Source organism: Cuculus canorus, chromosome 6, assembly GCF_017976375.1.
Source record: "Cuculus canorus isolate bCucCan1 chromosome 6, bCucCan1.pri, whole genome shotgun sequence".
NCBI lineage: Eukaryota > Metazoa > Chordata > Aves > Cuculiformes > Cuculidae > Cuculus > Cuculus canorus.
Window position 1 is genome coordinate 42,055,723 of NC_071406.1, and position 16,382 is coordinate 42,072,104.

The 16,382-nt window shown below is 40.6% G+C and overlaps 1 protein-coding gene across 1 annotated transcript in view; it reads left to right on the top strand.

The window, feature by feature from the left end:
• Positions 1 to 16,382, top strand: part of TRAF3IP1 (TRAF3 interacting protein 1) — a 58,373-nt gene that overhangs the window by 3,398 nt on the left and 38,593 nt on the right. Inside the window, exons 3-7 of the mRNA XM_054069294.1 lie at positions 2,821 to 2,982; positions 4,986 to 5,126; positions 5,282 to 5,773; positions 6,921 to 6,998; positions 12,439 to 12,514. Coding sequence (XP_053925269.1) covers positions 2,821 to 2,982; positions 4,986 to 5,126; positions 5,282 to 5,773; positions 6,921 to 6,998; positions 12,439 to 12,514 — 949 coding nt within the window. The remainder of the gene's footprint in view (positions 1 to 2,820; positions 2,983 to 4,985; positions 5,127 to 5,281; positions 5,774 to 6,920; positions 6,999 to 12,438; positions 12,515 to 16,382) is intronic.

The window sequence follows — 16,382 nt, forward strand, 5'->3', positions numbered from 1 at the left end:
AGCTGATGTTGGCTTCATCTGCTGGCTTGATTGGAAACTTCGGTTGCTTATTCATTGCAAGTAGCGCAGTGTTTGTGTGTTGCTAGTTAGTAAGCTCATCCCTTGGCGATTGTTTAATGTAGCAACTGAAAAGTATGAGGTCTGTGAGCCTGGCTTGTCACTCATACAGCTGGTTGTATGGGTGTTTTATGTACTTCTTGCAGCTCATTATTGATCCGATATGTGTGTTTATTTCTGTGACTGTTCTTACTGTTGTCAGGATATCAAATCTGAGTTAGTTACACAATGAACTGTTGGTTTTGTTGGTGCTGGCCCTGCTGAAGCTTGTCAGTAGTTTCTAAGACCAAGGGTGGCTTGGCATATGCTTCCTCTTCTCTGGAAAGCATTGTGTGTTTTATTTGTGGATCGAAAAAGCAGATTTCCTAGCAACTCCTGAGTCTGTCTTTGTACCTACGTACGTGATGGCTGTGAAATTGCATCAGCCTTGAGTGAGCCTCTCAAGCGTTTCTTTCACAGTCCATGAGATCATGATTTTCAAGAGTTCAGGCAGAGGAGATCAAAATGCTGCAATGCGAGGGGAAGTGTCTCTAGCTTGTGTTCCCCTTCTCAAGACAATGGTCAGGAGAAAGACGTGGCTGTCACCAGGTGCTTCTTTACAATGATTTCTGTTAGAGTTATAGAAGATCAAGAGAGTAATCTTTACATAGAGACCAAGACTACCTGCGGAGAGCGAGAGCCCAGGAGCAGCAGCCGAAGTCCGTGTTGGGAATAGCTGTATATATTTCCATGTGAGGGTGATCTGCTGTATGTAACTCTAGGGAATGACACTTACCTGGTGTGATGATCCAGCAGCAGGTCCATGGACTTGGAATGGGCAGGATGCTCTTTTAATCTTCCACATCAGCTTTATATGGATACACACAGAAAGTCTGTATACATAAATAAAAAGCCTTACTTACCACTTGGAACAGTGGAGGTACCTTTGTTTGAAAGCTACCCAATAATGAATGTTTTCTTAAGCTCTCAGCAGTGTTTCACGTGTTTGTTTCTGTTTTGATAGAACCTTATTTAGTGATGCGGGTGGGAGCCCTAGATTTCTCCCTGGGTGCTGATTTCTGACACGGACAGAACACACCGCTACTGTAAATACTGAAAGTGATGAGGATAGCAGAGAAGATTTTAGATCTTTATTTGGAAACTTGTTTGGTTTAGACTAGTGTCCTGTCTCCTTCCCTAAATTAATCGATTGCACATGTCTTTGGAAGGACGGACAGCGATGTTAACAGGAGTTTGCAGTATTTCCTTCCTTTCTTTTTTTTTTTTCATTTTGGAGTGTAGGGAGCACTGATGAGGGTGAAGTGTTCCTGAAGTTAATGGGGGCAATCTGAAAATCCCAGCTATGTGACAGTTGTTTGTTTTAGTCCTTTTGGAAGAGTCAAAGTATCCTGACTCCGGAGACTCATCCCACGCGTTGAACTCTCATTCACGTGCTTGCAGCAGAACCTGGTTCTTGTTTACTGAGAGTGGCTCTGTGACTCGAGATAAGGCATGAACCAGTGTCACAGGGACAGGTAGTGCGCCCGGTGGCCTATCAGAGAGTTGGCCTCACTCGGTGGAGGAGATACTGGCTTCTGTTGCTTCCCTAGGTCAAATTTGATCCAGGTCGTTTTGGATCCATGCACCTGAGATACTCGGACAATAAGTGCAGTGCAGCATCAAGGGCTTTACTGCATAATTACAATAGGTTCTTTTCTGAATTAACTGGAATGGCAGCGGACTGCTTTTCAGTTATCAGTTGAATGCTGTGGTTTGTATTATTTTGAACCAATGCCTATTAGAGCAGAAATACAGAATTCTTCTCACATGGGTTTGCTTTTTCACAGACTAGTAAAATACTTTATAGAGAGGAGGCTACTGTGCTGGGCCTGATTAATATTCCTTGGATATTATTATGTTTATTAATAAAACCCTTTTTTTCCCCTTGAGTATTCTGCAACTGCAGGGACTTCACACCATGATTTCATTCTCTGCGCCTGGAACCCTCCAATAAAATTGTACTTGGTGGGGGTTGGTTTATTTTGTCTTTGTTTTTTATATGCTTTTGTATAATCACCAAAAGATGATATCCCTACTGAAGGGCACTTGGGGAATGTTGTTTGTCAAGTGTAATTATAAAACTAAAACACATCTGCTAACTGTGGAGATAAAAATGTGCTCCTATATCTCTTTCCCACCATCTTCCATATGTTTTCTTTACTCATTGTTAAGTCTGGCTTGTAAAGTATGTGTACAAGCATGTAGGTCCTCAATTTAGACTCCTTTAAGTCTCACAACTTTGGGACTTCTGTGCTGAAAAACGTTCAAGGCAAGAACTGTCCTTCTGAGCAGTATCTGCTGTAACAATCCCATTGTGACCCTTCAGTGGTTCTCTTGGTAATACTTGCATGGTTTGTTAAACACAACTTTGTCGTCTTTAACATGCGGTCTGTGAAAACAGAGGGCCAAAAGATTTATAGTGGTCTTAAAGTGCATTGGAGCTATGTGATAAACAGATAAAGAAGACAAAGTTATACTTGCACTTTGGTCATTCTGCCTCAATGTTCACCCCTTATTAATGCTGTCATTTATTAATCAGAAATAAGTAGCAAACTGCAAATTGGGAGCAGCCCTCTTTCCTGACCATACAAACCCTGTGCTGCTCTTGTTGCACAGATTCTTTCTGCAGCTGGCCCTCCCGTCAGGCTTTTTCTGGTGTTTAGGTGGTGTGTGGAATTATTTTGTTGGAGTCTCAACATTGCTTCTTAATTGCTCTTTCACCAGGATAAAGATGCCAAAATCAGCTTCCTTCAGAAGGCGATTGACGCTGTTGTAATGGTAACAGGAGAGCCACTGTCGGTAAACCCAGCGCGTGTGGTGGCTGGACACGAACCGGAGAAAACCAACGAATTTCTGCAAGCCATTGGGAAATGCTGCTTAAATAAGGCATGACATCACTATATAGATTTTGTACCCATTGTGATATATTATCAGAGCTTATCTGTAAGAGGCTTTATTGATGCTCATCTGCTATTTTTGCCTAAACAAGATAAATGTTGGGTCAGCACTTAGGGCAATACTAACAGCAACAGAGAGAGACGATCTGATCCTCAGCATGGTTTGAGCCAGATCCCCGTGCAAATACATTCTGGGTGGTTTAGTGCTTTAAATGTATACTGTTTTTTATTTTTCATCTTATTATTTGGTTATTTAATAATGTCTGTGAGCCTTGAAGAACAATATGAAGCTTCAGACCTTTTAACACATCAGTTATATGACCAGATGCTGCCACATTTATTGCCTTTAAAATTTCGGTGAAATCTCTAATTCTGTAATGAAAGTTATTTTCTACTGTGCTGCTACCTTTTTTTTTTTCTTAACTTTTTTGAGTAAGGAAATAGAGCAAAGGAGAAATTTGGTAACCTGGTAAAGATAACTGCAGGGGTAGGTCTTAAAATAATTGTTACACTCTTAAAATAATTGATGCATTAGAAGAAATGGGGAGTCTTTGCTTGTAGGTGTTACAGAGATTTTTTGAAATATAAAGTTATTGCCTCAAATCCTTGAATTAATGAGTGTGAAGTCTGTCACCATGAAATGCTGAAGTATTTGTAGGCTGTCTGCAAGTTTAGTTTGGATTATCTTTGTCTGATAATCTGCTTATTTGAATTTATATGATTTTCTTTTAATTAGTGGAGTGCTTTGAGCTTCTTCCTTCTGAATTTCTTGACATCGGAGTAGGGGAGGCTGATAAACATAGGGAGGGGATAAGAGGATAGGGCAAGTTTGAAAACGTTCTTGATTGCTCAGCCCCGTAGAACATTGTGATGAGATTTAATACCCAGAGGATATAACCTCCCCATCTGAGTTAAGATAATGAGCTTCTTGGCTTTTATTGTGAAACATAAGCCTGATATCCGTTGTGGAAAAGATTTCCTTCAGTCTCTAGCTTGATACTTCAGCGCTGAGCTGAGCATGCTGCTTGGAGTTACTTAGTTCAGGCAAGCGTTGCTCACGTGCAGATGTTAGTGTCCAAATGTGAAACCCCTCAAAACCTTCTAGTTTTTCATTTACAAACCAGGAGAGAATTGGAAGTCAGCCCCTGGAGTAGTTTTAGTGATCTAAAAGCTTCCTGTCTCAGGAAGGAGAATTCCCTGCAATGTGATGATTTTTTTTTTAACTTTTTTTTTGTTAGTATTTAGTCAAACTCGCTGCCACTTGGGCACACAAACTTGTCTTGTTGTCCAAATGATCTGAATAATAATTACTTGTCCTCCTCACAGGTGGGCTAGATGCCTGTACTAGGTACTGTAACTTCAGCTTATTGCAAGCAAGAGTTACTTTTGAAAGAAATTCTTACTTCAGTAAGAATTAAGTTCAATAAGTAAGAATTTATTTATTGAAAGTAATTGTTAATGTGGTTTTCTTTTCTTTAGTGACCATTGCTGACTGAACAAGTATTAGGTGAAAGTGGAGTGGCCCAAGAGTGGTGGCAGATACAGTACAATGTGGTTTTAGCGATGTTTAACGAATCTGGCAGTCTGGTATAAAGATTTGGCAGTCGTTTACCTGACCATTTTGAGAAGTATTTAAGTTGTTGCAATGAGAATTGTTATTGTGCTATAATGCATAAAAAGCACTATATATTTATGTGGCTCTGGTGCATATAATCATATTATTACAAGAATTACAAGAAGTTGTTTGACATATGAGCATTGTTACTCCCGTAAAAGGCTTCCAAAAGAGCAGAAATATCTTTATTCATAAAAAAATAACAAAAAACCCCCCAAACGTCCCCTCCCCATCCCCACTCTGTAAATAAAATAAAAAATAACAGAATAAACCCAAACACCCACTCCCCACTCTGTAATATTGATTACAGAGTTAGGAAGAAAGAAGATATTTAACAAAATAATTTACTCATTTCAATTTTTTTCTATTCCTTGCAGCTGTCCAGTGATGCTGCTGTTAAAAGGATCTTAGCTGGGGAAAGAGCTGGTGCTAAAGGGAAACCTCCGTCCTCTAAGTCTCGTGATAGTGAAGGCAGAGAATCCAAACCAGAAGAACAAAAAAGCCATAAAACCAAAGAAGTGGGTGTTTGCAATATTTGGGGGGGGTGCAGGGGCCACCACTCTTTGTGGGTCTGGGGGTTGTTTTGGTCAACTTGCAGTTTTATCTGTGGAAAGTAACTGCATGATAGTTGCCATGTATTGGGATTAATGTTTAGTTTTTGCTTTCTTTTTAGCGTCGAGGAGACACTGAAATTAAAGACAGAAGCTCAAGCAGAGGCAGAAAACCCGAAGGAGATTTGAAAGAGAGCAAAGAAAGAGAAAAGGAGAGTGATAGACAGAAGGATAATGAAGACAGGCACAAGGACCCCAAAAGAGACACTTTTAAGGAAGGAGAAAAACAAGAAAGGGAAAGAAACAAAAGCAGAACAACCAAGGAAGGAAGAGACACAGAAAAAAACAAAGGAAAAGGAGACATAGAGCGAGAAGATGATCTTGAGCGTGATAAAGGACAGGAAAGAGAGGAAAAAAGTGGAGGAAGAGAAAAGGACAGATTGAAAGAAAGAGAGAAAGATAAGGCTAGGGACAGAGAACGAGAGAAGGACAGAGAGAGAGGTAAAGATAGAGAGAAAGACAGAGATAGAGGTAAAGGTCGGGAAAGGGATGGACACAGGGACAAAGATGAGGAACATCCAAGAGAACATGGCAAGCATAAAGCAGAGAAAAAGGTAATTGAAATCTTATTTCAGAGAACAATAGCTTTTGGCCTGCTATCGAACATTTGTTGTAATGACCTTGCCTGTTTACATTCTCTGCTCACCTAACAGTCAAGTACTTTCTTCAACTGCAATTACTCTCATGAGGTGAAAGCGTAGATGTGGATTTGATCTGGTAAGAGTGTGACTGAGGCTGTGTGGATAACTTCATCTCTGTTGTGATATATCTCGATTTGAGCCATCTGACTCAACTGACTGTGCTTCCTGAACATCTAACAAGCATCTTTTCTGAAATCTGCATGTCTGAATTCTCCTGATCACATTAGATTGTGTATAACAAAGAGGGGTGGCAGCGACTGTTGGAGCTGCGTGCTTATATCCTCCTGTGTCTTCTGACTAATTAGTGCTGTGATTGCAGCCATAGCTGGCTTTTAGGGAAGATGGGGTTGAAGAGAGTTCCTTTGGGCCATGACTAGTCCCTTCTGAGTTTACTCCTGTAGCAGGACACACAGGATGGAGTTGCACATCTGTATTTTTCTCTGGCTTTGTAGATTAAACCACTCACTTCCAGTTTGGTGGGTTTTTTTTTCTTTAAAGAGCTGTTGGGAAGCCCATCTAGATTCTTGCAAGGGTACTCAGTTTGCAGTGGACTCCACACATCATGTTATATCTTTGAGAAGAAGCACATCCACCATTTCCCCATATTTGACGCCTTATTAGTAAAGTCCTAAATTGCCTTAAGAACCATCTCTTCACTGCTTTTCATTTGTTATTTTCATCTTCCTCCCCTCTCCTCTAAATAGTTCCTGTTCTCCTTTTCTGTTCTGCTGCGTGCTGGTTGGTGGTAGAATTCGGACATCAAAGGTGTTTCTGTCAGGGAGTAGCTTAATATCGTTAGATGTGAGAAAGCACTTCTGTCAATACCCGTCTACTGGACTTAAGGATTCTTGCCTTCCCAGTATGACTTGGAAAGAACAATGTTTAGCTGTTGATTTTGCTCAGTTGTTGTCCTCCGTGGTGGAGACAAGGTAAAGCGAGCAGGTAGATGGGTAAGAACACCGTGCTCGGTTCTACTCTATGCTCATTTCCCCTTTCAGGTGGTTCAGGTAAGTAGTTTGTTTCTCATCACGCTGAATCTAACGCAATTCATTTCTTTCAGTCTGCAGATTCTGAGGAATCCACACTTAGAAAAACGCCGAGGCCAACTAACGGCAGCAAGTGCCAGCCAGCTAGTGAGGTTAGTAGCACAAAACATCTGAAGGTGAATATTGAAAGTATTGCATTTTAGAATGATTTGGGAGCCTGCATGAAAGGAATGTAGGATTGAAAGATAGGTAGATGACAAGTTTTAGAGCTGTAAAGTAGGTGCTTGCCTGGTTGTTTGGTTTTTCTCTTTGTTTTTTTGAAGTTCTTCTAAGCTCGGATGAAAGGTCTGTTCAGTTTATTTCATTTCCAGACTTTTTTTTTTTTCTGGGTACTTCAGGAAAAATATTTATTTGTTCAAAATTTTCTTTTTGCTCTTCTGAGTCTTTCCTGGAAAGCTGTTAGGTTTTCTTTTATTGTACTTAAACAGAAGTTACTGTTTCGGAAAGAAAATTGAGTCCAATGTTGTGTTGAGCCTGTATTTCGCAGCTGGATGATGGTAGAGCAGAACAGCAAGTCAGTGATTGCCTCTGAACAGTAGCTGCTGCTTGTGATACTGTTTCGTCTGCATTTGCTGCTTCTTGGTGACCTGAGGCAATCCAGGGAATTATGGAGCCATATGGCTGAATGTTTAACGAGTGAGACTTCAATAAATTACCCCAAAGCAGCTTGGGCTAGGGAAAAATAGGCAGGATCCCAAGTCTAGCAGGAGTCTTGGTTGAGTGTCTATGGGCCACTGACATCATCATGTCTTCTACATGAGATGACGAATTTATAGCTATTCTTTGACTGAAATCCAAGCAAACTTTTTAAATTATTGTCACTTGGAGGGAGAGCTTATAAAATAGTTTTTAGCCTGGAGCAAATTTTCATGGCCAAGTCAAACTTCCTGCAAATTGGGTCTATAATGGAAATTCTGAGCCTCATCCCAAACTGTCGTAGTGCTCTTGGGCACTGCAGTAATACACTAGGGCAGTAAAGTTTAATTTCCCATCTTAAGTGCTTTTGGGAGTGATTCCAAGGCATGTGGGTTTATTACCTTAAATTGAGATGACATGCTTTTCCTCTGCTTGCTTGTGTAACGGTAGATGCTGGTTAGTTTTTAGGTGATGAAAACGCACACTTTAGACCGGTGCATGACAAATGGTGGTCGTCTTAAGACTGTAGAAGAGAGGAACAAAATGAAAATGTTCCCAATGAATTTTTAGGGCTGGAGAGCTAAGATAGCTGCACGAAGTGATCTAGAGGAAATTCCAGCATTAAATAATTGGAAAGTGCATCTGATGGACTCGGGTCGGTCTTCCTGTCCTCACAGTAGTTTCACAGCAGGGTAGTGCCTTTATTTCCAGGGATTTACCTTGATTTAAACTACTGTAACTCTGTTGAGGTCGTGTGGTAGTGAAACAAGTGTATTGAATATAAGGGAAACAATTTATATCTTTAGGCACGTGAAAGAGTGTTGAATCATAGTTTGTAGTCTCTGCTGCGTAATTAATGAATCTTCAGCATCTTTAGCTTTTTGTAAATATAACACAAGTGAGAAAATCCGAAGCAGCCATTCTCAAGCAGTAGCTGATACACCAGTACCTATCATGTCGCCCACTCTCTTCTTGTCCTCTAACAGCTACAGTTGGACTTGATGATCTGACAGGTCTTTTCCAACCAAATGATTCTGTGGTTCTACGATTCTGTTCCAAGGACTGATCTGTTCTTCTGTTCCGGTTTGTTCCTGTCATGCTCACTTACTGTGGCTCCTACTCCTGTTCTGTTTATGGTCAAGCTCTTAGACACGGCTTCTTTTCCTTTCCAAGCCTGGTCTTATGTGACTTCACATCATAATGAGCTATTTGTCTTCCACCTGCTTCCTCTGAATTTGAAATAGGTCCTTTCTTCAGACACACTGCTTGGTAGCATCAGCATATGGAAACGGGGGGGAAAAGCAGTGGGGGAACTTTCATTTTGTTTGGGATGTCCATGAATTTTCAGGCAGAATGGCTTCTATCCTGCATTTACTTTAGAGGACAAATTAATTTCATAGAATCATAGAACGGTTTGGGTTGGAAGGGACCTTAAAGCCCATCCGGTTCCAATCCCCACCATGGGCGAGGCCGTCTTACACCAGATCAGGTCGCTTAAAGCCTCATCCAACCTGGTTTTGAACACCTCTTTTCGCGTTCTACGTGTACAGCAAAGCAATCACTTCAAGTTTAGTTTCTGGCTTTGCTCTGGTAAGATTAGAAGCCTAATTAAGATTCTATCAGTCTTCATGCAAGTCTTATTTTTCCTTGCTGCTCACTATCTGAGGCCAGCTTTAAGATACTGTTTAAATTTTGGTGGGTTGGCTTCTATTTTTTGAAACGTGTTTTTCTGGTACTGAAGGGACTTTGTGTGTTACCCAGCATGTAACGGTCACTGCATGGGTATCTAATATTCTGTGACTAAAAGAATGCACTTGTAAGTAGGAATTAAGAAGAGACATGACAGTTGGAAGAGGACTACTTGCTGCTTCATGGCTGGCTGTTGCATATGACGCTGTTTGTGATCGGAGCACGTTGAGCTGTGTTCTGTTAGCCCTGAGTCCATCGTAGGTAAGAGTTGTGTTTAAAATGGACACTTCATAGCACGGTGGATTGACCTTGTAAATCATAAAATTAACTTTGGCTTTTGACCAAAGGTCATAGAGCTTCTGAGCATATGGTGCTGTTTATCCGAAAGTGGCTGCAGAAAAGGGATGTCATTTACCCCTAAGGCCAAACACATGGGAAAAGGTCTTTTCCATTTTACAGATGGCTGCTGAAACTCTTGGCTAAAGCTTTTTGTAATATCCTGTCACTTTTGGCCACTTCTGTAATGACTTTTATTTTTGCCCTACAAACTGTATTGCTCTGCAACGGGTCACTTGAATCAGCCTCTAAATCATATCTAATGAACTTCAGTTTCTGTTGGAACTCATCTCGACTGCATAATGAAATATCTACCGAATGAAGAAAAAGACATGACTGTCATGAGGCAGCAGAGGGAATCGTTCCATGGAAATCTTCTGGACATGGCTTGAGTAGTTTTGTTCCAGTGCTGTGAATGACCCTCTCTTTTTTGTGTCGATTATTCATAACTGGCTCATAAAACAGAATTCCATCGTCGAAAGTCGTGTTTTAAAAAGTAGGATTTTTCTAATAGTTTTTGCATTTGAAAGGCTTTAATTAGCAGAAGCTGGCACCAGTGGAACACCACCCTGCAAACCTTCATTTGAGGAAAGGATGATTGAATGCTATTTTCCTAAGAAGTTTTATCACCGCAGCAGTCAAATTGATTTTTCTTCATAGCTGCTGCACATCAGTAAATTATGCCTGCTAATAACGATAGCCATCTCAGGAAGAAATACTAGAAATACAGACATTTTGAGGGAGAGATGGTTGAGTTAGATTCCTATTCACAGGCTTAATTCTTGTTTATTATTAGTGAAATATCAGTGGACCTGATGAATTAGAATCATAGAATGGATTGGGTTGGAAGGGACCTTAAAGATCATCCAGTTCCAGCCCCCCCCTGGATCAGGTTGCTCAAAACCCTACCCAGCCTGGCCTGGAACGCCTCCAGGGATGGGTCATCCGTGACTTCTCTGGGCAACCAATGCTTGTGCCTCACCACCCTCACAGGAAAACATTTCTTCCTAAGAGCTCATCGAAATCTTCCCTCTTTTGGCTTAAAACTGTTCTCCCTAGTTCTCATTTATGTTATTTTTAATAGAAAAGCAGCTGAGGGGGAAATCCTGTGAGGTGCTGAACATATTTCAGGCTTTTGTATAAAGTGCAGGATGTATTATAGGGATAGAAAGTGTAGAAGCAGAAAATGATTTTCCATAAATCACCAGTGCTTCATCTCTTGTGTTCACAGGTGGTTGCATCCTCTTCAGCAACAGATGTTGGTAATGAAATTGGGGTTAGGCAAGAGGATAGGGAAGTTAATAGAGGTGTGAATGGCTTGTTGGAAGCTGTGGTTTATTACTAGGTAAGTGGTTTATCAGGTATAGTGTGGTAAGAAGTGGGGAGCTCCGTGTGTGTGCATAGTGGGTTGGGTCCCATCACCATCTCTGGGATACGTATAAGCAGGAGTCTGCCCCTTCTGCTAGTCAGGAGTGGTGTAGAGGCATGGGCTGCCTCCTTCCTACCCTGATCTTGTATCCAGGAGCTTTGTTGGGCTTTGCACCTTCTCTGGAGGCATTTGGCCCCCAGTTATGCTTCAGGTAGAGTAGTAAAATTGTAGTGGAATCATAGAACCATAGAATCATTAAGGTTGGAAAAGACCTCTGAGATCATCAAGTCTAACCGTCAACACAACACCACCATGTCACAAAGTGCCACATCACATGTGTTTTAAACACCTCCGGGGTAGTACACCCTACGTGTAGCAGCTCTCATGGACCTATTCCTCTGCCTGCTCTTGCCAGGAGGTTATTTTGAGCCTTTTTGTAGGACAGGTGCTGTAGCTGCCTTGAGACTCTTTAGCCTGTGCACAGGCTCGGTTATTCCTTCGCACACAAGGGACTCTGCAGTCCAGGTGGCTTTGCCTCTTGGGACCGGTGTTGATCTTGTTTCCCAGGATGCTGCTCCTTGTGCACATCTTTTTCCCAGCCTGAAGACCTGCTGATTTAACTTGCTTCTTTCCAGGGACAGATGACCATTAAAACACGTAACATGCAGAAAGTATTGTCCATCAGATGTTCTTGACTTCAGGCCCTGCAAGAAAAAATGAAATTATTCTTGTATGTACCTGCCTGCTTTCATTTCCTTGCCTCTCTGAATCACTTTCAGGTCAGAGTCACTAAAGTCAGAATTCTCAAAAGTGTCCTGAATTTTCCTCCAGTTTGATATTTTCCGCTTTTGAACTCTGATCCTCCTTCCTGTACCAGCTGCGCCTTCAGATCATCTATTGCTTCTCTGCTGGCCCCATTTCTTAGTTTGTGCAGGATTTTTGTCCAGGGAGGTTGAGTCAATGACTATGCAAGTCTAGTGACACAGTTTTCTAGTGACACAGTTTTCTAGTGACACAGTTTTTCAGTCTTTGCTTTTATTTTGGCGTGAAAATGAAAACTTTTCCCAGAAGGTTAAAGAGGCACCGTGTGTCCAAAGTAGCTGAAACATACACGTGATTGGAAGCACCTTATTCCTTTCTGTAGGTCACTGGCAGCCAAGCATTGTATCCCATTGTAGATGCTCTACAGGTTTTACAAGGTTGCTCTGCCTTGGATACTCTTTGTTCACATTTGGAAGTTGTCTTTACAATAATGAAATCGAATCATACAGGTTCATTTAAAAGAAAATAGCTCGCAAGGATGCAGGAAATATACTCGCAGACTCTGAGAAAAACAACTTGACGTGTAATTAATTTTACATGTGTGCGGCAGTTCTATGAGTGAATATTTTTATGTATAATACATACAGATAAGGAAGCAGCACATGTTAGTTAATTTTATATATAAATATATAATTTTTAATGTAAAATTATATACATTTGTGGCCTTTTCTTCTTTGAAGAATGAAGATACTGCAGGAATATCAAGGCAGCCTTCAACGAAAGGATCAAGGCAGCGTGCCAAACCCAGAGGAGAAGGTAACTAGAGGGAGGATATTATTTCTATTAAATATACTGGAGGGTTATTGAACAGGAATAGCATAAATACTTAAATATCCATGTTTATTATTTTCAGTGCTCGTTTTATACTCCCCATCTGCATTTATGAATCCAATAGGTAATTTTTTCTTCGTGTATTTGATACATAGAAAGTGGCACTCAGTTCAATTTTCTTGTGTTGCTCATGCACAATTGCAGATAGGAATTAAACCTGACCGTGATATTTATCGTGCTCTTTCTGAACGGGCTTTTTAGTTTATCTACGTCTATTTCTTTTTCTATTTCCTTCACAAGAACTGTTTCTTCACTTTATACTCTATCAAGTTTGGACAAATATGCCTTCCAAAACCTTGGGAGGTTTTTCTTTTTCCTGTCATTGAGGATTATTGGACAGTATGTCTGGGTTGCTAAAATTATTGCACATTACTTTTACATAAAGTCATGTGTAAAAGTTTGTTAAACATTCGCAGCAGAGCAATTTTTTTGTTTTAGTAATACTTAATATACATTGTTTAAGGTAGTTTTAGGAAGATGGAAGACATTTGTGAGGAAAGGTGTGCTTTCCTTTAGGGATAAATAATACATCCTGGAACCCATAATTTCTAACTTCATCACTTACTGGTGTTTAGGAGGAATGCTCTTCCTAAACTGGGCTAGGAAATCCAGGCTTCGTTTATTTTCAAGGATCTGAAGTGCTCATGTTTGGTCTATAGAAATTTTAGAAATCTGGGCTTTATAAATGAAAAGTTCGTATTTGTCAAAAAAAACCCCAACCAATGAAACAGCAACAACAAGAAAAGTCAGGTTCCCTGAGATTAAATGAGCACTGGCCAGTGCAAAAAGGAATTTCCTTGGGTCTTTGCTTGCTCAGCAGCACATTAAGCCATCCACTGTTGTGTAAACTTTCTGGGGTTGCTTCAGTGTAAAGGTGATTGGGTGAATTCAAGACTGGCAAAACCTTTCTGTGTGATTCCCATTGCTTGTGACAGTTACAATACTGCAAGTGAAAGCTGGAGAATGAGTGAGGATAAGGTGGTAAGTGGAACCTTCACGATTAGAGAAGATTCCTCCAAGTACTGACACAACGGCAGGTGTTGGTAGGTCTTTGACTCTGCGGTGTCTGTCATTACAGCTGTGGTCAAGTGTGTTGCACCTGGGCTGGTGTCAGGCCAGGACCTTGTGATCTGAGTTGGAGCAAGGAAGGTGAGCTGGGTGTTGGTATTGAATCCTATCTCGCATCATCTTCCACAGTAGCTTGGCCAGGTGTAAGGAACCAGGTCCTGTGGCATTTCTGTGGAAGGAGGCCAGATATTTAGTTGTTATTCTCAGGAAATGAGAATCTGTAGAAGGCCCATCTTTTTGTGGTGGCCAGGAGTAGCCCTTGGTAGCATTGCGGCCACCACCCCTGATGGGTGTGCAGTGCCAGAGCTGAGGTTGGATGGGGCCTTGGGCAGCCTGATCTAGTGTGACGTGTCCCTGCCCATGGCAGGGGGGTTGGAACCAGATGATCTTCCAACCCAAACTATTCTATGATTCTAAATAATTTTATCTGTTACGGTGCTTCATTGCAATTGGTTATGTCACCAGCTTTTGTATGTAAGTGTATTAAATGTATTTGCATGCTAAATGGGAACTAGATTCTCCTCAGAATATCCCAAGTACTCCATACTTTCCCATCAGGAAGAAAGGAATCTCTGTATGGCTAGTGTGTTGTGTATGAAAGCTATGGGAAAGAGCCGAGAGAAACACGTAAGTAAGGAATAAAACCAGAGCTCTTATAACAAGAGTGTAACTGCAATTTCTATTTGTATGGAAGTGCCCTTTCCCCATGTACTCCTATTTTGGTGACCTGGTTATTTACCCTGATTCAAGTTTTCTTGCAGTGGTTTTGTGTCCTAAGAGCTGGTGTTTTATTTCTAATGAAGAAATCGCTCTGCATAAATCAGTTTAACATCTTGGTTCAGAAGATAGAATAACACCTGTGAATTGATACCTGTTAAATAACTAATTCTGGCTAGAGACATACTGTTTAGACTAACAAAGCATGAAGATCTTTATGCACTTTGCCGGTATCGCTGTTGTTAATCTGTGTAAAGAGGTTTTGTGTTCCTCTGTCTTTGCAAGCATCCATGTTTTCTTTGGAATCGCATTTTAGCAGGTTTTCATGCGTCTGAGGCAAAATACTGAAGTCATATCAGAGCCTGGTTAGTGTTCTGGTGTCAACCAATCGCTGTGGATTCAAAAGGACTTGAGGGAAAAAAATCAAAAGGATGCTTAGGCACCTTAAATAATTTGAGAAAGATCTGGCACTGTGGGTATGAACATCTGTTGACTTAGGAGATTAATTCAAGTTGGTGCTCGAAAATTGAAAATTTTATGTGACGTCTCCTGTACTTATGTGCTATGAAGTTTTAATAATTTTGTAGATGAAAAATACGGTCTGGGTTCCATTAAATGTAGTCTTATTTTACTACTTAGTGATCCTTAGCTGATCCCATAACTATTTTATTTCCCAAGATTTGAATATTTCTTTTATATCCTGAACTGGCACTGAACTGCAGTGACATGACAGACATGGCCCATTTTATAGGATCATCCCTTCTTTAAAATCAGGATCCAGTTTTTCTGTTAAATGAAATACGGTTAACGACTTATCCCATGTTTTGGCTTTAAGGTAAATATTTTAAAGTACTCCGCTTTTCATGAAGCAGCAGGTCAATGCACTCAAGTTTCAGTTTATACAAGTGATGAATACTTTGGGGCATTAACCTTCTTCTTGTTCTAATGCAGCAGAGCTGCAATAGGCGAGTAAAGCTCAGAGATGCTCTGGTAAGTCATCCAGAAGATAGTAAAAGCCTTCCGGAGCCGTGCCAGTGCCTGTTGCGCACTGGTCTGTGCAGTTACTGGTGATGATGATCAGACCTTTCTGTATTTTTTGACATTAAGAACTGGTAAATAAATGCACAACAGGAGAAGACACAAGGGCTGGTGTCAACACTGGACTTATAATACAACTGAAGTGGTGAATGGAGGACTAGTTAAGCAAAACCAGGTTATATTTGCTACCCTAGTAATTAAAACAATCTATACCAACATTTGCTCACCTCTGTTATGAACAAATTCCTAATGGTATTGGAACAAATGTCTTGGGATTTTTTTTTATATGGTTAATATTACATTTATTACTTCTCAGGCAATGACTGGTTTTATAATTGTATTGTGCCTTGCAGCAAAGCTTGTATCACGCAACGGAGACCAGCTTTGCTAATTTAAAAATTGATTGATGAATTAAATGTAATTTTTTTTAAAAGTTGCAGTTGCTCTTAATTGAGATCTGAACAGGTTTCTTTTCACACACTGAATTAGTTCCTAAATGAAAATGATAAAGTGCTTCACTTTCACTGTTGGTTTGGCTCTCCTACTAAGCTCCAGACCTTACAGGTAACTTGTAGCATGTTTGCATAGGCTGGTGATGAATATTTAGATACTTCTTTCAGTTTTATTCAATGACAGCTCGTCCTGGCCTTAGTCAGCACAGGTGGATGGAGGTTCTGGTTGACCTCTCTCAACTGCGTGTTTATCTTCTCCTAAACTAGTAGACCTCAGTATTTCTATGGCTCTGGACTATATATCTTTGTGCCTGCTTCCTGTGGCATGGGTGAAGGAGTAGATCCTCCGCTATTGATCTCTATGTCCGAAAGCTTCAGCTTTATGTTGCCTGCAGTGGTTTCTTTGCTGGTTTTGGAAGCAGTGGATGTTTTGACCCAAGCATTAGGCAGGGCTCAATCTAATAAAACTTTTCCTGCATGCTTATAACTGTTTGCTGATTGTTCTGGTGGTGGAAACA